This window comes from Marmota monax, unplaced genomic scaffold (genome assembly GCF_021218885.2).
Source record: "Marmota monax isolate L192 unplaced genomic scaffold, Marmota_monax_Labrador192_F-V1.1 WCK01_AAM20220418_F8-fsc00225, whole genome shotgun sequence".
Lineage (NCBI taxonomy): Eukaryota > Metazoa > Chordata > Mammalia > Rodentia > Sciuridae > Marmota > Marmota monax.
This window is the reverse complement of record NW_026694524.1, coordinates 320,279-340,971: the sequence shown is the minus strand read 5'-3', so window position 1 is coordinate 340,971 and position 20,693 is coordinate 320,279. Positions and strand designations below refer to the sequence as shown.

The following is a 20,693-nucleotide window of genomic DNA, read 5'->3' as shown; positions in this document are numbered from 1 at the left end:
TAGAAATGAACAATATGCAATGTAAACAGACTTTAAGGGAAGAGTTTTATTTCTATAACAGTAAGCAGTGATAAATTGGAATTGTTTTATAGAGAAGGATGAATGTGGAGTTAAAGCACATTCAGATGATCTGACATTAGTATTGTTTACCTTAACGAAGAGTTAATCAGTTCAAGAGACACATTTTTATGGCATTCAGGACTTCTGTTTAAGTAATTATTTGGAATGTTCTTTGCCCACATGGGCAGGAATTGACCCTTAAGGATATAAGAAATGTGCTGATCTGGCCTGACCAGTGGCCTAACTCAAATATCTGTCTCTGATAATGGCTCCAAAGGATATTTTCCTGAAAGCCTAAGGGAGTTGGACTTTCAGATGCTTCTTTACTTAAGGATTATTTCCAAATACCATCATGGAATTATTCTCCTTGATTTTATCTCAGCCCTTCTTGAACCTGTTTACATTTTCATTCTGTTCTACTTCTTGAGCTGATAAGTTCTCTAAGTTCCCTAAGCATTGCTGAAAGTCATGTTTTCCTTTTGATAAAATAGTCTTTAGGTTTCAGGCAGTACCCCCTTTGTTATTTAATTCTCTGATTGGGTGCATAAGTACAAGTCGATCATTTCTACACTGTTCTTGATGCTTATCCATTTCAGTTTCATCCCTTTGGAGCAAGATTTCTCAACCTTGGCACTATTGACATTGGGCCAGATAAGTCTGGTGTTGTCAAGGACTATCCTGTGTCTTGTAGGGTATTTAGCAGTATCCTGCCTGACCTTTACTCCCTAGATGCAGTCAACACCAGTTATTGTGACAACCAATAAATGTCTCCATATGTGAGGGCAAAATTGCCATCAGTTGAGATCCACTGCTTAGATTTTTGGCCTTTTCTCCATCCATGGTGGTGTATACCTGTAATCCCATGAACTCAGGAGGCTAAGGCAGAAGGATCTCAAGTTTGAGACCAGCCTAGGCAACTTAGGACTGGGGATGTAGCTTATAGATCAAACACCCTTGGGCTAAATCCCTAGCACTCCCTCCAAAGATATTTGGCTTTTCCAAACTGCAAAGTTTGTGCTTTGGGGGCTATCTTTGTGATATGGAAACTTCTCTATCCAACTAATTGTATTGTGCTCTTGGGAATTTTTTCCAGCTCTGGTTAATGGCCATCTTGAATGACAGATGCTTTTATAATTTCCATGTTTCAGGTTAGATGCATCATTTGGACATGGCACAGGAACAGAAACCTTGAAATCTTAAAGGTGTTTTTCCAGTTATAAATGCCCTATGAGTGCATTGTAAAATATGGAAAAATTGGAAAGAATGATTTTATCACCCCAAAATTTATCACTTTAATGCAACAATATTACTCAGTGGGTTTAGAGCCTTGGTTTATTTTCTATGTAATTATTTTATAAAAGATATATATATATATATATATATATATAATGTATTTTGTAGATATGACTTCTCTATTAAACCAGTTTTATGCTATTTTTCCATTTGACATATTAGCATAAAATTTCCTCATATGTGCCAGGTGTGGTGGTGCACATCTGTAATTGTAATGACTTGGGAAGGGCGAGTCAGGAGGCTTGCAAGTTCCAGGCCAGCCTCAGCAATTTAGCAAGGCCCTAAGTAACTTAGTGAGATCCTGTCTCAAAATTTTAAAACAGGGCTGGGGATGCTGGAGATGTAGCTTAGAGATAAAGCACCCCTGGGTTCAATCCCCAATACAAAAAAAAAATATTCCTTATATACAGTCTTTAAATGACTGATGAAATACTGTAATATTAATGTACTTTAGTTATTCCTCTTGTGTATTAGCTAGGTTTCTTATTTTTATTATGGAATTGTGACAGACATTTTTATTCATAAATCATTTTCTTTGCTTTGGATTACTTTTTCAAATAGGAATGTTAGAAGTAAAATTACTGGATCAAAGGGTGTGAATGTGTTTAAAGTAGAGCCTTAGAATATTTTTTAAGCTGCTTCGTGGGCCCACAGAGGACAGTGAATAGGGACTTCTTGCACTGACCATACATTTCATAAGTTTGTTTCCTGGGTGTCTCATAGAGAATGAAAGGACTGTCTTTAACACTTTCCCTTTTCCTTACCTGCATGCAATACTATGGGAATATTAATGGGGAGTCAAGTAGCCACCAAACCACAGACTTTAGCTTTTTTTCTCAAATAATCCCAGTTGGGTTGACTTCCAGACAGTGCTCTTTTGAAAGGGTGTTTCACCCAGTGAAGACATTTACTACAGACATTTATATTTTGCCTAGCTCATGGTCACTATTAAAATTAATCAGTGTGCTGTTAATCACAGTGGTTGAGATTATAGTAGGAATAAGAGCTAAAAACTGGCATCAAATTGCTGTTTCCAGTAGTGGAAGGTGAGGTCTAATGTACATTTATTTCTGCCAAAACAAAGGAAAACTCATTGTGGGAGATAAGAAAGAAAAAACTGCATTTACCCTAAATACAGAACCAGAAATAAACAACTGAATAACATACTGAAATGTAAGACCTTGAGACACATCGCATTGAGTTACTTCAAAATTGTACTTTACCTATTTATGGTTTTATTTAACAAAACATTTTATTATGAAGTAGGTTTTTTATGGTACAAATAAAAATTTACAATTTCTATCGTCTGTTATGTTCTTTGTTCCTCTTTTTTTACTAAGGGTTCCTTCGATGATTGAAGACCTTACCAGTTCTCTTGCTCTTCTAGTTCTTAAGTGAATATTTTGGCAAGGATATCACAAAAAAACAAGTATTTGCCTATAGTGTTGTATGCTTTCTGGATGTCATTGAGCATCATGCTCAATACTTGGGTTGCTGCAACTTTAGTGTATATCTGATCTACTAGAGAGGACTAGTCCTTCTATGGGGTCTTTCTTTTTTTAAAAAAAAAATGACATACAAAAGACTCTTCATAGTTAATATATATAACTTGATGAGTTTGGAGATAACTACACACTTGTGAAAATCATTATCCCAGTCTATGCCATAAACCTGTCCATCAATTCGAAAAGTCTTCCTTCTGTCTCCTCTTATAAGAATACTTAGCATGAAGACCAGTCCTCTTAAATAAAAAGTTAAGCAGACAGTTTCATATCATTATCTATAGGCATTCAGCTGGACTGATCTCTATGACTTATTCATCTTTTATAGTAATTTTATATGGTAATTTTTTAATATTTATTTTTTAGATGTAATTGGAAACAGTACCTACCTTTCTTTCTTTATTCCTTTCTTCCTTTCTTTCATGTGTGCTGAGGATTGAACCCAGGGCCTCACACATGCTAGGCAAGCACTCTACCGCTGAGCCACAACTCCAGCCCTTATATGATAATTTTTAAAAAATATATGACATAGGGGCTTGGGGCTGTGGCTCAGCGGTAGTGCACTTGCCTAGTTTGTGTGAGGCACTGGGTTTGATTCTCAGCACCACATATAAATTTAAAAAAATAAAAGGTCTAAAAAATAAAAGGTCTATCAACAACTAAAATAAAAATTGTAAAAAAATATGACATAATATAGATTCACATGTTGTAGGGGTGCCTAGGAGCAGAACCTGACATGTTATTAAAACATACATGATTTATTAAGGAGTGCTCTCAGGAGTAAACTAAAGGAGAGAGGGCAGCAAGGTAGGGAAGAGGAAGAAACCCATTAAGAATATTTGTGGTCTTAGTAAACTCTAGCCTTGGTCTGTTTTGAGGACTAGTGGGGTGGAGCAATTATTGACTGCTTACTACCCCTGGGAGGGAGTTCAGGAGAGTATGATCACCAGTTTTTGGGGAAAAGGGGAAGCTACATGTCATTTGCAGTCATAGGCAGTGGCTAGGAGGTAGGTATACTAGTATAGTAAAGGAGACATGGGTGGAGCACCACAGTGTCTATTATTTTGCGTGTTTACTTTGTGCAGGATACTGTCTCAGCCTGAGGTATGAGATGAATATGACACAGTCCCTGCTTTAAAGATACTTGTGATAGTGATACAGCTGAACATGTAAAAAAATATTTACAATACAAGTGAAGTACCTTGTGCTGGTTCAGAAACTTGGATAGAAATTAAGGGAGTAAATAATTTCATAGGAGGGGTATGTAAGGAGCTTCACTGAGGTTCATCTAAGAAATGAGTAGGACCAAGTAAGGGGAAAATGGGCTAGTCAGGGAAAATGGGGTAGGAGATGGAATTGTAGGCAGCAGGAAGAGCCTCAAAGTCAGGAAGTATGAAATAAAGTGATGTTTTCACAGAATCACATGGGGCCTAGCATGTGCAGGATGATTGAGGCAGGCAGGGAAGCAGCAGGTAGTGAGAAGTGATAGACAAAAGCCAGAACACTGTAGGCTTTACAGGCCATGCCAAGGAGACTGAGCTTAGAAGGAGCAGTATCTGCTGTCATCCCTCCAGCCTGCCTTGGGCTTCAGGGTTAATCTGAAATACTCATTGCCATTTTACTTGCCAGCTCTGCCTTCTGCTCCAAGCATGTGGCTTTAAGGTTTCTAAGCCCCAGTTTCTTCATCTGTAAAATGACTACTGCTGATACGTATAGGATTGCTATTTATAATTAGAAACAATGAATAAAGATAGATCTAAATATTTACTATCATGGAATCATTCTGCTGATATTTACTACTCTGTCATTTTTCCTACAGTAATTAAAACAGTAGGGCTGGGGCTGTAGCTCAGTGGCAGAACACTTGCCTAGCATGTGTGAGGCACTGGGTTCGATACTCAGCACCACATTAAAAAAAAAACGAATAAAGGTATGCTATCCATCTACAACTGTTAAAAAAAAAACAGTAGTGGTGTCATGGAAATGGACAGACAGATGAGTGGACTTTAATAGCTTAAACCTATAAGTGAGCTTGCTTTGTTTTCTTTCCTGGAAATCATTGACAGATCAGTTTCTTATTTCCCAAGGCTGGTGTTACTAGTATTAGATAATCTCTTTCCCAGGTTCTTTACTGAGAACACAAAATTTTTGGTTGTCATCTAAATTTTTTAAATGGTTGTTTCTGTAATAGTTTAAAGAATATCAAGTTTTGCAGATTCTTAAAAATCTCCCTATGTAAAGAATAGTTTGGTAACTCTTTTACTTGAAGAATAGAGTATTATAGAAAATGGAGAAATAATTTTATCTGAAGCTCATAAAGTCAGAACTTCATATGAAAGGAGTATCTATCTTATAAAAAGTCTTAGAGTATCTATCTCATAAGAAGTCTTAGGTCTCCTGAAACTCTCAGGGAGATAAAAGAGAATCCCTGCTCACTTGGCTTTCTCCATTGAGTTTTAGAGAATGATATATCTCTCCTATGGCATTTGTTGCCCTCAGTTCCATCATGAGTCATCCATTTGGAGGCTGCATTCACAAGACAAAATTTTTCTATTGCTGTATAGAGAAGGACACCTAGAATGAAATCATATAATCTTTTTTGATCATAACCTTTCTACTGTTGTAGTTCTGACTCCAGCTCCCTGCACTTTCCCAGGAATGGTCCCCCTGGTGGTCCCTCCTGCTGTGATTACAGTCTAGGGTGAAGGTTAGCTGGTCAGATAAAACCAAGGCCTGGAAGGAGGCTCAGTTTGGGAGAATGGCAAGGGCTGCTGACCAGGAGGGACTGAGACCCAGAAACATTTAAGTCAAGGGTCACAAACTCAGACATGTAAATTAAATGAGTGAAGCTGTCTGGCATTGCTGTTGTTCTTCCTCCTCTTTCTCTTCCTCCAGCTGAATGAAGCTGGCCTGCTGGGTTTGCTGTTACTGTTGCTCCTCTTTCTCCCCCTCCTCCTCTTCTTCCTTTTCTCCTTCCCCTCCTCCTCCTCCTCCTCTTCCTCCTTTCTTCTCTTCCTTCCTCCTCCTCCTTTATTTTTTCTTTGGTAATACTGGGGATTAAACCTAGGGGGCACCCTACCACTGAGCTACATCATCCCTTGCCCTTTAATTTTTTATTTTGAGACAGGGTCTCACTAAGTTGCCAAGGCTATCCTTGACTCTGTGATCCTCCTGCCTTAGTCTCCCAAGTCACTGGGATTATAGGTGTGCACCACTGCACCTAGCCTATTGCTGTTCTCTTTGATGCTACTTAAACAGTTCTCATTGGTAAAATGTTAAATAATTTTAAAGGATTTTTTTTAGCCTTATTAGGTACAGTTTAAATGCCACAAAATTCATCCATTTAAAGTGTGAAATTCTGTGGAATTTAATACATTTACAAAAGTGTACAACCATCACCATCATACAAATTTAGAGTATTCCCATTGCCCCCAAAAGAGCATGTTACTCATTTGCTTTTAGTCCCAGTTCTCACCCCCAATCCTAGGCAGCCACACATCTATTTCTTATCTCTATAGATTTGCCTATTCTAGATATTTCATATAAATGGAATCATACAATAAGTGGTCTTCTTTGTATGACTTCTTTCACTGAGTATGTAATGTTTTTGCTAAGTGTTTTTAACCTGTTTTGTATTTGTTTTACATGTTATAATATGTATGTATCAATACTTTGTCCCTTTTAAAAATATTTTTAGTTATAGTTGGATACAATACCTTTATTTTATTTTTATGTGGTGTTGAGGATCGAACCCAGCACCCCACATGAGCTAGGTAAGCGCTCTACCTCTGAGCCACAACCCCAGCCCCTACTTTGTCCCTTTTTATTACTGAGTAGTATTCTATAGTGTGAATGTTCCACATATTGTTGAACCATTCGTCTGTTAAAAGACATGTCAATTGCTTCCAGTTTGGGGCTATTATGAATAAAGCTACTATAAATACTTGTGTGAACATAAATTTTCATTTCTGTGATAAATGCCTAGGAGTGCAGTTGCTGGGTTGTATGGCCATTGCATTTTTAATTTTTTAAGATATGACCAAATTGTTTTCTAGAACAGTTGTACCATTTTACATTTCCACTAGCAATGTGTGAATGATATATCCATATTTTCTCTAGTACATTTTCATTTTTTTACTTTAGCCATTCTAATAAATGTGTAGCGATAGCTTGTTATGGTTTAAATTTGTATTTACCTAATGTGCAATGATGTTGAACATCATTTTATGTGCTTATTTGCATGTCCTTTTTGGTTAAATGTCTGTTCATTTTAATTGGGCCATTTGTTTCCTTGCTGTTAAGTTTTATGCATTAAGTATTTCTAATATAAGTTTATTGTCAGATATGTTTTGTAATAAATATGACATATGTATAATATGTATGACTGTTATGTTCCATTTTGTAGCTTGTTTTGTATCTTTTTTTTAAAGATGGTTTTTCACTGTGTTGCCCAAGCTGGTCTCACTCTCATGGATTCAAGTGATCATCCCACCTCAGCCTCCCAAGTAGCTGGGACCACAGGTGCACACCACCACACTCAGCTATTTTGTGCATCTTCTTCACAGGGTCTCTTTTAGAGCAAAAGTTTTTCAATTTAATAAAGGCAAATTTTCTTTGACAAATCATGTTTTGGATATCAAATATAAGAATCCTTTGCTTGGCTCTAGATCTTGAAGACTTTCTCTTCACCTAGAGAAGGGTCAGAGAATGAGATATGATGACATATCAGAGATGCAATGTTTCTGGTTTTGAATATGGAGAAAGATAGCCAGGATCCAAGGAGTCTTCTAGAAAGAATTGCAGCTCTGCTGACATCTTAATTTTAGCCCAGTGAGATCTGTGTCAAGCTTCTGACCCAATAACCTGTAAGATAATAAATTTGTGTTATTTTGATACACTAAGTTTGTGGTAATTTGATACTGCAATGTTAGAAAATGAATAAATAAATATTTTATATTTTATTTATTTTGTGGTGCTGGGGATCAAATCCAGGGCCTTACCCATGCTAGGCAAGTGTTTTCCCACTGAGCTACACCCTAGCCCAGATAAATAGATTGTTTTTTGGTTGGCACTGGGGACCCAAATCCATGGCCTCTCACATACTGGGCAAGCATTGTACCATTAAGCTATATACCCAGCCCTTTTTTTTTTTTTTTTTTTTTTATTTTGAGACAGGGTCTCTTTAAGTTGCCCAGGCAGGCCTTGGTCTTTTGATCCTCCTGCCTCCATCTCCTGAGTAGGGGTTATAAGCATTCAGTAAGTACCATGGTTGGCTTAAATAGATATTTTTAAAATATTTTTTAGTTGTAGGTGGACATAATACCTTTTTATTTTATTTATGTGGTGCTGAGGTTCGAACCCAGGGCCTTACACATGCGAGATGAGTGCTCTACTGCTGAGCCACAGCTACAGCCCTTTAAATAAATATTTTTGAAAAGCTCCCTTTAGTGGGTCTTGGTGGCACACACCTATAATCACAGAGACTTGGGAGGCTGGGGTAAAGTATCACAAGTTCGAGGCCAGCCTCTGCTATATAGCAAAAATTCTGCCTCAGAGTAAAAACTAAAAAGGACTGAGGGTGTACCTTAGTGGTAGAGTACACCTGGATTCAATCTCCAGTACTGAAAGAAAAAGAAAAAGCAAAGCTCCTTGTTCCCACATTTTTATTGGCACATTATAATTTTACATAATAGTGGGATTTGTTGTTAAATATTCATGCATGCACACAATATAACAATATATTTTGGCCAATATCAATTCCCAACACTCCCCCCATTTTTCCCATCCTCCCACCTCCTGGTAAGAAAAACACCTTTTAATAATACTTAGGATTTTAAATCTTTGGACAAGATATTTATCTGGAAAGTTTGCATATGTAGATCATCCCTTATAATATTAGGCAAATGAAGTGCTACTGTAAGTACATTTATACATTTAGTAGGAAATAGAAAATATATTACTTTTATTTCTGTTTAAATTTCTGTATTGATTGTGACTTTAAAAAAATTTTTTTTGTTACCAGAGATTGAACCCGGAGCACTTAACCACTGAGCCACATTCCCACCCTTTTTAAAAGAATTTTTATTTTAAGACAGGGTCTCACTAAGTTCCTTAGGACTTTACCCTCCTAAGCTGCTGGGATTGCAGATGTGTGCCACCATACCCAACTCATTGTGACTTTAAATTGTACATCACTAGCCCAGCATGGTGGCAAGAATCTGTAATCCCAGCTACTTGGGAGGCTGAGACAGAAGGATAGCAAGTTGGAAGCCAGCATTGGCAATTTAGTGAGGCCTGTATCAAGATAAAAAATTTTTTAAAAGGGTTGGGAATATAGCTCAGTGGTAGAGTACTCCTGGGCTCAATCCTCAGTACCTCAAAAAATAAAAATAAATAAATTATACATTACTTTTTGATAAGAATTATTTTGTTGTTGTAATAGCATTTATTGAGATATAAGTCTTATACTACACAGTTCACTGACTTATAAGTATACAACTCAGTGATTTTTAATATATTCACAGAAACGTGCAACCATCATCACAGAGCCTTCTGGCTTCCGTCATTTCTGATGAGAAGTCCGCTGTTAATCTTATTGGGGTTCTTTTGTAAGTGGAAAATTTTTTTTCCCTTTCTTGCTTTCCAATATTTTTTCCTTGTGTTTGGCTTTCAACAAATTTTACTGTGGTATTTGTAAATCTCTGCATTTATTCTACTTGGAGTTTGTCCAGTGCCCTATGTATGTAAATTAATATTTTTCATTGAGAAGGGTTTTTTAAATATTTTTAGTTGATTATACATATACAGTGCCTTTCCTTTGTTTATATGATGCTGAGGATCAAACCCTCACACGTGCTAGGCAAGTGCTCTGCCACTGAGCTACAACTCCAGCCCTGAGAAATTTTTCAAATGTATTTTTTCTGCTCCTTTTTTCCTCTCCTTCTGGTACTTATCTTATATATACAATATGTTTAATGGTGTCCCACATTTCTCTGAGGCTCTGTTAATTTTTCTCCACCTCTTTTTCTCTCTAAAATTCACACAATCTCTATTGATAAACTATTTCAAGTTCACCAATTCTTTTTTCTTTCAGTTTAAGACTACTTTTGAAGCCCTTTAGTGGATTTTCACTAATTGTAGTTCTCAACACTAAAATTTCTGTTGGATTCTTTTTTATAATTCTTGATATTCTCTGTTTGACTAAAGCATTAACATTGTGCTTTCCTTTACTTATTTGGTGGAGGTGGGGTGTTGCTTTTCTGCAATATTGAGGATTGAACCCAAGGCCTTGTGCATGCTAGGCAAACACTGAAGTGCATCCCCAGCCCTGTTTACTTTGAGACAGTTTCTTGCTAAGTTCCAGACTGGCCTCAAATTTTCAATTCTCCTACCTCAGATTCCTGAGTAGCTTGGATTTCAGGCATGGTTTTCTTTAGTTCTTTGAGTATATTTACATGATTAATTTGAACTCTGAAGTCTGTGCTTATTAATTCCAACATATGGTTGCTTTCACAGGCAGTTTCTGTTGCTTGTTTGTTTTTTTTGTTTTGTTTTGTTTTGTTTTGTATTTTGCTAGTGTTTGGGTCATACTCTTATGCTTCTTAAAATGTTTCACCATTTTTTTTGTTGGAAACTGAATGTTTTAGATAATATAGTAACTCTTGGCACTGACCCCCACACACGGTTCTTTATTGTTATTTGCTTATTTCCTTCTGTAGTGATTGGCTAAATTCTTGTATTGAAATCTATTTATTCAACTCCCACCCCTGGCCTGCAGTGTGAAGCCTCACAAACTCCATATGTTCACAGTCACCTGGGGTGACAGTGGTTTTTAACAGGGCTCCTTTTAGTTGTCTTTCTGACCATACCCAGCTTTTAAATTCCACTAATTGCTCCTATTGTTCTATTGTTTTTAATAATGTCCTGGGGTATAAATTGCCACATGAATTTATCCATTCAAATTAGGCCTCCTTTAAAGGGATAATTGCAAAGACCAGTGTTTGAGTTTTTTCTGAAGCTAGGGCCTAGTTCAGTGGTCTAGTGCTTGTCTAGCATGTATAAAGCTCAAGGGGTACAATCCCAGCACCACGAAGAGAGAGAGGGATGTTTCTTCTGATTTTCTGTGGCTTCTCCCTGCTATCTCTGCTTGGTTATCTGTTGTATAGTAGTCAGCTGCAGATGAAGTCAGTTCCATTGATGATAGAATTGTAGCCCTCTCTGTATGACCTGCCTCTCCCTAGGAAGTATCTCTGAGCTTAGATAACATGGAATGGGGACAACATTGTGCCTTCCCTCTGAGGCGCATGGCAACCTCAGGTCTCCTAGGTTTGCCTTTCCTAGTGCAGAACCCCAACCCCACAAGCTAGGGCCAGAGTAATCAAGGCCTCAGCATTCTGGGTGGCACCACACTAAAAATAGCCTCCATCTCATGAGTGGGAACTATGTGGAAGAAAAAGCCCTTACCTCTCAGCCACACTTACCTGGAACTTAGCTTCAGCAGCATCTAGCTAAAAACAGAATAAGAAGTGCTGACATCTGGTTCTCCCAGCAAGTAAGGCTGCCAGCTGGGAGCTAAGGGAGAGTGAGCCCTATGTAGCTGCACCAATCTCACAAAACCTGTGCTGGGAAGAGAGACAGAGGGAATGGGTCTAGGTCCATATACCACAGATTCCCATTTTATTTACAGAGTTTTAGTAGATCTTCTTGAATAAATGCTTCTTCATTTGCTGTATGTGTTTAGGATCACTTCTAGAGACTAAATGATTGGTTTGGGGGGGTTGTTATTTAATTGAAAGAATTTTCACCAGTTTCACTGAAGTGTGAGTCTACAGAGCTCCTTACACTGTCATGCCAGAAGTAAAACTCTAAGCCGTTTAACATACTGTCTTGATGTATTCATAATTGCTCAAAGTGGTCATGTACTGGTATTACTACCTCCTCCATAGTGTATATGAGTGACTCTAAGGTACTATCCCTGATCATTATTCCCTGTAGAACTGGGATAGCCCTTAGTAACATTTTGTAGCACTGTCACTGTCTTTTTTAGTTTATATTGTATTTTCAACATTTTGTGAGTTGAAGTGTCAGTATCTTCTTTTTTCATATACTGCAGTGCCATTGTTTTCCCAGAAGGGTGAAATCTCCTTTATCTGTTACTGGCCACATTCTGGGAAGGACACTTGAACCACTAGAAGTTTTAGTCCAAAATATTCATTCTTCACAATATAGGAATTTTCTTTTTTAATATTTATTTTTTTAGTTTTAGGTGGACACAATAATCTTTATTTTTATGTGGTGCTGAGAATCGAACCCAGTGCCTCATGCATGCTAGGCGAGCGCGCTACCACTTGAGCCACGTCCCCAGCCCCAGTATAGGAATTTTCTATAACATTCTTTACAATGTATGTATAGTTATAATTTTAGATTAGGCTACTTGTTTGGGAGATGAGGACAGAGAAAGGAAAAAAGTATAGGCAGAAAAAAAGAATGGTCATGCTTATTCATTCTTCAGCCAGCCATGTCTCATGCCTTTCAGCCTCAACCCTTGACAGTTCTGCTTTTATGTTTCCCTTCCTGCTCTTCCCTCCTTGGGATCTCTGTCTGAAGACAACCTCAGCTGCCCTTCTTTGTTTTGGTGACAATGGACACATCTGAGGCTCTAGCCAGCACTATACTACTCATCCTCTGTGGCTTGGGCTTCCTCCTAAGGCTAATGTGTGGCCTCACCTAGTCGTCCACACACTTTGTATTATAGGATTTGGTAGTATTTTTTCCCATTACTCTAGGCCATTTGAGAATATTCTTAATAGAAATCATTTACTTGGTGTGATTTTCCTGCTGCTACTTCTGGAATCTGTGGGATAGTGTTGACTGACCTCCCGTGTATATTGACTGCTTCATTCAGTATTGTTCTCTTTCCCAGGATGCTTCAGGATGAAACGCCATAAGACTCTCACCAGCAGTGACAGTTCAGACGAGTGTGAGTAGAACTGGCTGGCAACTAGTAACCATAATATCTATGCCCCTTGAGGATTTCTTCTTTGATTTGAGAATAAGCCATTTCATGTATCTTCTCATAGTTAAAAAAATAATATTTCTGGGAAGAAAAGTTCAGAGTCCCTTTTTCCTACTCATTTAAATTTCATTATAGATAGATAAATTAGGTGGAAGAGTCAGTTTTATATGGCATATAACATTGTTTTTTGCTTTTATTTTTCCTAAAAAGCAAAAGCCAAATCTAATAATGCTTTAACAGAGTTTCTTTAGAAAAGAAAGTAAGTACAGGAGCATAAATTGTAAGCTCTGATTCTAATTGTAGCTAGGGTACTAAATGTTTGATTGTAGGTCGTTGTTTATAAAGGCCCTAATACCAGCCTTTGGGGAAGTGCTTAAGGATACACAGAATATGTGCTCCATATTTTTAGTTTTTCCAGATACATTTTCTCTAGGCAATTCCAAAATACAATGAGGTGTAATTACACCAAATTGAATCTTTCCAGCCTTGGCATTATTGAAGTTTTTGCACTTGAGAAGGTCACCTATAAATGTTATTAAACTCCATTGTGAGACTCTCTTGGGTACAGTTATTTTATGTAGTAGTAAGAGATCTCTGTGGTCTTGTCTATCATATATTTCATAATTCTCTTGGATGGCATTTAGTTTTATGTCATTTAGTTACATTAGTGGGTAGTACATCTTAGTATTTTTTTCTAATTATCTTTTACAGGTCCTTCTACTTCCTTTACTCCTGGCCCAATGTATAGGAGCAAGTCAAAAAATCCAAAAGAACACAAGAAACCTGCTGAGGTGAGATAATATATTTAATTTTTAGACTTAAAAAAAACAGATAGCTACATCCTGCCTCATACAATATCCAGAATCTGAAGATGTGCAAAGTAAAGCATATGCCAGCAGATAAAGCTGTTTTCCAATGAGTTTGTTTATTTTCCAGAAAGATTCCATTTCCTTTCCTCTCTGAGAGAAAAATAATCTTTATACTGCTTTCATTTTTTTAAAGAGAGAGAGAGAGAATTTTTTAATATTTATTTTTCAGTTTTTGGTGGACACAACATCTTTATTTTTTATTTTATGTGGTGCTGAGGATCGAACCCAGCACCCTGCGCATGGCCCCATGCATGCCAGGCAAGCGTGTTACCACTTGAACCACATCCCCAGCCCCCTGCTTTCATTTTTGGTAATGACAAGTGCCTGTCTTTAGAATATTCCTCTTCTTGTCAGAAAGTCAAAGAGACCCAGAGAACTGGGAAGGATCTCCTGACCTATGATTGAAAAGAGCTAGATTAGCAGGTGGGAGATGGTACAGGAAAGGAGAGGTTAGAAAGTTGTGGATGGAGAAGGAAAGGACCAAGAGGTCTGGAATCTGAGCTGTGGCCCTTGGAGCACTGCTGGTCCAGAAGAAAAATGGGGGGGGTCACTCCTTATGAGTCTGATCTTCTTCTGCCCCAAGGATAGCAAAGTGCCAGAATTACACTTGGACTTGGTAATGGTTTAGTGGATCATACAGACTTTCCTCTGTGATAATTAAATGATGAGAAGCTGATCTTGTGTATCTTCATTTATACTATGAGTGAACTTCTTGGCTATAAAGGAAAAGATATTGTATTAGTTATCTGTTGTTGCATTATACATTATACATGATCACAAAATTAGTAGCTTAAGAAGCAGCACTCATTCATTATCTCACTTTCTGTAGGTCAGGAACCTGGGCACATTATGACTACATTCTGTGTTCAGGATTTTTCAAAGCAGCAATCCCTGTGCTGATTAGGATATATTCTCATCTGGAAGCTGAACTAGAGAACAATTCACTTTCTTTTTTTTTTTTTTTTTAAGAATTCACTTTCAAGCTCATTCAGATTGTTGGCAGAATTCCTCCTTAGAGCTGGAGGATTTAGATCTTTATTTTCCTGCTGGCTTTTGATGAAAAAAACCACTCAGTTCCTAAAGGCCACTTACAGTTTCTTGCCATGTGGCCTTCTCCATAGGAATTTTTACAATAAGGCAGTTTACTTTTTCAGAGCCAGCAAGTCTGCTAAGATGGAGTCTTATATAACATAATATAATCATGGAAGTGACATTCTATCACATTTGCTATATTCTATTGATTAGAAGCAAGTCACAGGTTTCACCCACACTTATGGAAAAGGAGAAACTCACTGAGGAGTACTGCTCCAGTGTATCCACCAGAAAGCATTTTGCCTTTCTCAGAGGTTACTTTTCATTTACTTACTTTGCTAGAGATCTGTCTAGGCACAATAGAATATTAGTGCATTTTCATGTGTCTGTGTCATACTAAAAAACTCAGGGAATATAATGCACATAAACAGGAAGTGGAAGAAACTCCTCACCTATTCAAAGGAGATTTTGACTATGGAGTGGTGATTTAAAACTTTGTTGCCTTTCCTTGTAGGACATAAAACAACTCAAGGACTTTGGATCTTGAGGCCTGTGGCCTCCAGATCAATGGGAATAACAGTCTTTTGTTGGAAGAATTGGGGAATCTGAGCTGTTAGAAGCAATTTTCTCATTTGTATTTTGCATTGTGTTATAAAAGGGAGAACCTGGTGATATTTCTATGACAAAACTAGCCTTGGCATTAGAAGAACTTGATTCCATGTTCTGCTTTGCTTCATCCCTTTGAAATTATTTGTGTTATCAGCATTACATGATTATTATCAAACCTACCTCCCATAGCTAAATTTATTGAAGATTTTTGTACCAAGAGTTGTATAGTAGATCATCTAATAACAATTATATTGGGTTATCTACTATTATTGGATTATGCCCAAACTTGACACTTCCTGGATGTTTCTTCGAAATACTAATTCCAGACCAACTTTATCCTGTGGCACTAGTGCATTAATATTTACAAGGAAGGTGCCTGGGATCTAGTTTTTAAAATTGATATCAGATGATTTTCATGATAAAGTACCTGGGGAAATCATGCTTTTGTTGCATTCCCTTAATGGTATTAAAAAGTAGGTATTCTGTTTGCAGGTGATGAATCTGAGGCTTATAGAAGTTACTTATCCTGGGTCATCTGAATAAGAGCAGAGCCAGGCTTGGTGGTGCACACTTGTAATCCCAGATACTCCAGAGGTTGAGGCAGGAGGATCATAAGTTAAAGGCTAACCTTGGCAACTTAGCAAGACCCTGTCTCAGAATAAAAAATAAAAAGGATTGTACTGGGAATGTAGCTCAAAGGTAGTGCTTGCCTAGCATGCATAAAGCCCTGGGTTCAATCCCCAGCACCACAAACAAAGGAAAAGGAAAATAAAAAGGTTCAGGCATGTAGCTCAGTGGTAAAGCACTCCTGAGTTCAATGTCCACTATCGCAGGAAAAGAAGGAAAGAAAGAACAAATAAAAGAAAACTGAAATTTAGGTTTGGATTCACCCTGAATCCTGTCCTATTAGCCTAATCCTGTCTTAATATGCATTGAACAATTATGCAGGGCATAATAATTGTTTATATTTATTGAAACTTTGTCAGTTAAGAAATATGAGACAGCACCAATATTATCTTATGAATAGCTATAATAAAAGTTTCCATAATTAAGTGAGAGCAGAATTTGAAAATAGAACAGTTGCCTAGAATTTAACAAGGGCTGGGAACCCAGACAGGAAGGAGAACGTGGAAGGACTCTTGGTAAAAGAAGAGAAGTGGAAGTAAATGGGAAGCAGCAAAGGTGACAAGCACTTATTGCTGCCTTTATTTTTTTTTTCAGTACTGGGGATTGAACCCCAGGGGTGCTCTACCACTGAGCTACATCCCCAGCCCTTTTTTATTTTTTATTTCGAGACAGGATCTTGCTAAATTGCCTATGCTGGCTTCGAACTTGAGATCCTCGTGCCTCAGACTCCCGAATCGCTGGGATTACAGGCGTGCGTCACTGCGCCCGACAACAAGCATACACTGCTTACAGGTGAGGCTGAGGGCAGCCATCAAGGAATAGTTGGAACCACTGTGAATTCTTTCTTCCTATTTGCGTCTTAAAACAAAAACAATATCACCTTTTGTTGCTTTCTCAGAGTATCCATTTATGTGACATTTCTTTTCAGTTTTTTTTTTTCTTTTTAGGGGTGGGTGGTTAGTACTAGGGATTCAACCCAGGGGCTTGTGCAAGGTATGCAAGGTAGGCAAGTGCTCTACCACTGAGCTACATACCCAGCCCTTTTATTTTTTATTTTAAAACAGGTCTCCCTAAATTTCCCATACTACCTTCGAACTTGTGATCCCCCTGCCTCACTCTCCCAAGTAGCTGGGATTATATGATGCACCCCATGCCCATCTATTTCACATTTCTATTAGCAAAGTATCACTTTTCTGTTCAAATCTGACTTTCTAGGTTCTACTTGCTGTTCCCATTTGTTTCAAACAATTGTTATAAAGCTCACTTAAGAAATGTAAATAACTTTCTTTCATGTGCAAACAGGGACAAAACTAAATCAGACCGCATTTATTTTGTTTGGTAGCCTGGATGAATTCTTCAAGGGCTATCTTAGTTTAGACTTCAAAATACAACCCAAACAAACCCTGATAAAAGAAAACATATCACACTTTGAAAAGCAAATAAAGATATTTGCTTAACATAGTGCACTTTTCTGGTATTATCATTCATCTTTTATATCAGTTTCCACTTGTCTGGAATACTTAGGGGCATTGAGAATTAGTAACCTATCCTCTTTTACTTGATAGTTTTGAAAAACATACTTTTATCATCTAAACATTAGTGGTCGTGTAGATTTAGCCACATGTTTTTTTTTCTAATAATCTTCCTATTTGGGGATTTTAAATTTACAGAAAAGATGCAGAGATAGTATTGAGAGTTCATGTACAGCCCACATTGGATTTCCTTTTCCCTGAATGTTAACTAACATCTTACATTACTGTAGTACATTTGTCAAAACTAAAAAAGCCAGTTTGTTGAAATGAACCCAACTTTTTGTATAACCTTTAAGCACTAATTTTAAAAATCATCCTCAAAAAAACTAAAAAAGTCAGTACAATGCATTAATATTAACTAAACTCCAAGCTTTGGGGGATTTTTGTCAGTTTTTTCCACTAATATTCCAGTATTCAGTCCAGGGTACAACATTACATTTAGTTATCATGTCTTCTCAGTTTTCTCTGGATTGTGACAGTTTCTGAGTTTTTCCCTGTTTTACATTACTTAGACAGTCTTGAACAGTACTATTGAGTATCCTGTAGAATTTTCCCCAGTCTGTCTTTGTCTGATGTTTGTTTTACAATGAGACTATAATTAAGGTTTGGGAGAAGAATACAACAGAGGTCAAGTATCCTTCTCATTGTATTATATAAAGGGCTTATCATTTGGTTAAGGTAATATTTATGAGGTTTCTCCATTGTAAAGTTCTTCTTTTTCCCTTTCCTATTTGTTCTTTGAAAGCAAGTCACCAAGGGTGACCTACTCAGACCCAGTGATGATTTTGGGCAAGGATTAAGCTTTACTTCTTGAAGGGAAGAGTTAGTTAGCATATATTATTTGATAATATTATATAAAGAAGTTTTATGTCTTCTTCCTGGTTTTAAAAAAATTATTTATTTATTTATATCCATATGGGATCACATATATTTTACTTTATACTTCAGGGCATATGAGCTGGGAATATAGCTCAGTTGGTAGAGCGCTTGCCTCACATGCACAAGACCCTGGGTTCAATCCCCAGGACCACAAAAAAAAAAAAAAAATCTACTTCACGGCATAACCCAATACTACATACTTTATTGTGCTGCTAAAATTGTTCTAAAGTCAGTGAAACCATCTCTATAATTTTTCTCTTTTTAATTCCATTAATTTTCATTCTTTTTTAATATTTATTTTTTTAGGTGTAGATGGACACAATACAATGCCCTTATTTTTATGTGGTGCTGAGGATTGAACCCATCTGGCCTGTGCTAGGCAAGCGCTCTACTGCTGAGCCACAATCCCAGTCCCATCATTCTTTTTTAAAACAACATTTATTATTTGAGCTAGTCCCAAAGTCAAAGGTCGAATGCTTTCTCTGATATGTGAAAGCTAATCCAAAATAAGGTGGGGGACTTAAAAAAGAATAGAAGAAAGATAAGTGGAGTATACAAAGGGGAATGAGGGGAAGGGAGGAGGGATAAAATAGGAAAAGACAGAGGAATAAATATGACTAACTTTCCTATGCATATATATGAATATACCATTGTGAATCTCACCATTGTGTACATCCACAAGACACTAATTTTAAAAAACTTTTAAGTGAATAGCAAAAAGATCAGCAGAAGGAAGAGAATAGAGGGAGGGAGGAGGGAAGGGAAAGGGTAAGTACTGAGGACTAAATTAGAACAAATTATATTCTATGCTTTTATAATTACATCAAAATGAATCTTATTGTTATGTCCAGCTAAAAAGGACCAATGATATTTTTTTAAAATTTTTATTATTTGACTTTTCCAAACTTTTTGCTGTAGTTTTTTCTTTTTTCTTTCTTTTTGGGGTTTGGGACTGGAGATTGAACTCAGGGCCAAGCACATGCTAGGTAAGTGCTCTATCACTGAGCTACCATTACATCCCCAGCCATGATTTCTGTTCTTATTTCTATTATTTTCTTCTTCTTGATCTAGGTTTATTTTGCTCTTTTTCTAGATTCTTGAGGTGGATGCTTAGGTTTTGCTTTCATTTTTGTTGTTGTTTTGTCCAGGGTGTTTTTGTTGTTGTTGTTGTTGTTTTGGTACTGGGAATTGAACCCAGGGTCACTTTAATACTGAGCTACACCCCAGCCCTTTTTATTTTTTATTTCAAAACAGGGTCTTGCTGAGGCTGGCCTTTCCTGCCTCAGACTCCCAAGTAACTGGGATTACAGGTGTGTGCCACCATGCCCTGCTTACATTACTAATTTGAAATTTTTCCTCTTCTCTGATATAAGAATTTTAGTTCTATCAAATATCCCTTAAATGCCATTTTAGCTGCATCCCACTAATTTTGATGTTTATATTCATTAAGTTTAGAGTATTTTTTTATTTTCCTCAAAACTTCTTTGACCCATGGATTATTTAGAAATATGTTGTTTCATTCCCAAGTGACTTTCCTGCTTTCTTTTTTTAATTTTTTTAAACTTATTTCTTACATACATGACAATAGTGGAGTGCATTACATTTATAATTATCCATCCACAGCACAGTTTTTTGTAACTCTGTATATAGAGTTTGTTCACACCAAATTTTGCCATTATACATGAGCTCTCTTATTTTTTGGCATACAATTCTTAATATACCTTTATACCACCATTTTTCATATCTCTGTTTGTATATAAGGTATGTTGACCCCAAATTCACATCTTCATACATGTATTTTGTATAATGATGACCCTCTCCTTCCATCATCCTGCTGTCTTTCTATTACTGATTTCTAATTTTATTTTATTATTTCCAAACAATAGTCTAGGATTTCACTTCTTTTACATTTGTCAAGGTTTTTTTTTTGTTTGTTTGTTTGTTTTTTGTTTTTTAAAGAGAGAGAGAGAGAGAGAGAGAGAGAGAGAGAGAATTTTTTTAGTGTTTATTTTTTTTTTTTAGTTTTTGGTGGACACAAAATCTTTGTTTGTATGTGGTGCTGAGGATCGAACCCAGGCTGCATGCATGCCAGGCGGGCGCTACCGCTTGAGCCACATCCCCAGCCCGTCAAGGTTTGTTTTATAGCCCAAAATATTTTTTATCTTGGTGAATGTTCTGTGAATACCCAGAAGGAATGTATATTCTTCTGTTCTTGGGTCCTGTTGATTGATCACATTCTTCTGTATCCTTACTGATTTTCTACGTAGTCATTTTA

The 20,693-nt window shown here is 37.0% G+C and overlaps 1 protein-coding gene across 11 annotated transcripts in view; it reads left to right on the top strand.

Annotated features, from left to right (window-relative positions):
• Positions 1 to 20,693, top strand: part of Jade3 (jade family PHD finger 3) — a 151,988-nt gene that overhangs the window by 54,471 nt on the left and 76,824 nt on the right. For 5 of the 11 annotated variants that reach the window (XM_046420187.2, XM_046420189.2, XM_058571453.1 and 2 more), the window contains 4 exons: positions 9,380 to 9,463; positions 12,778 to 12,834; positions 13,582 to 13,661; positions 16,680 to 16,799. In XM_046420187.2, coding sequence (XP_046276143.1) covers positions 12,789 to 12,834; positions 13,582 to 13,661; positions 16,680 to 16,799 — 246 coding nt within the window. In that variant the 5' untranslated portion in view covers positions 9,380 to 9,463; positions 12,778 to 12,788. Of the gene's footprint in view, positions 1 to 7,285; positions 7,377 to 9,379; positions 9,464 to 12,777; positions 12,835 to 13,581; positions 13,662 to 16,679; positions 16,800 to 20,693 lie in introns of all 11 variants that reach the window. The other 6 variants (XM_046420190.2, XM_046420192.2, XM_058571457.1 and 3 more) reach the window with 3 other exon arrangements.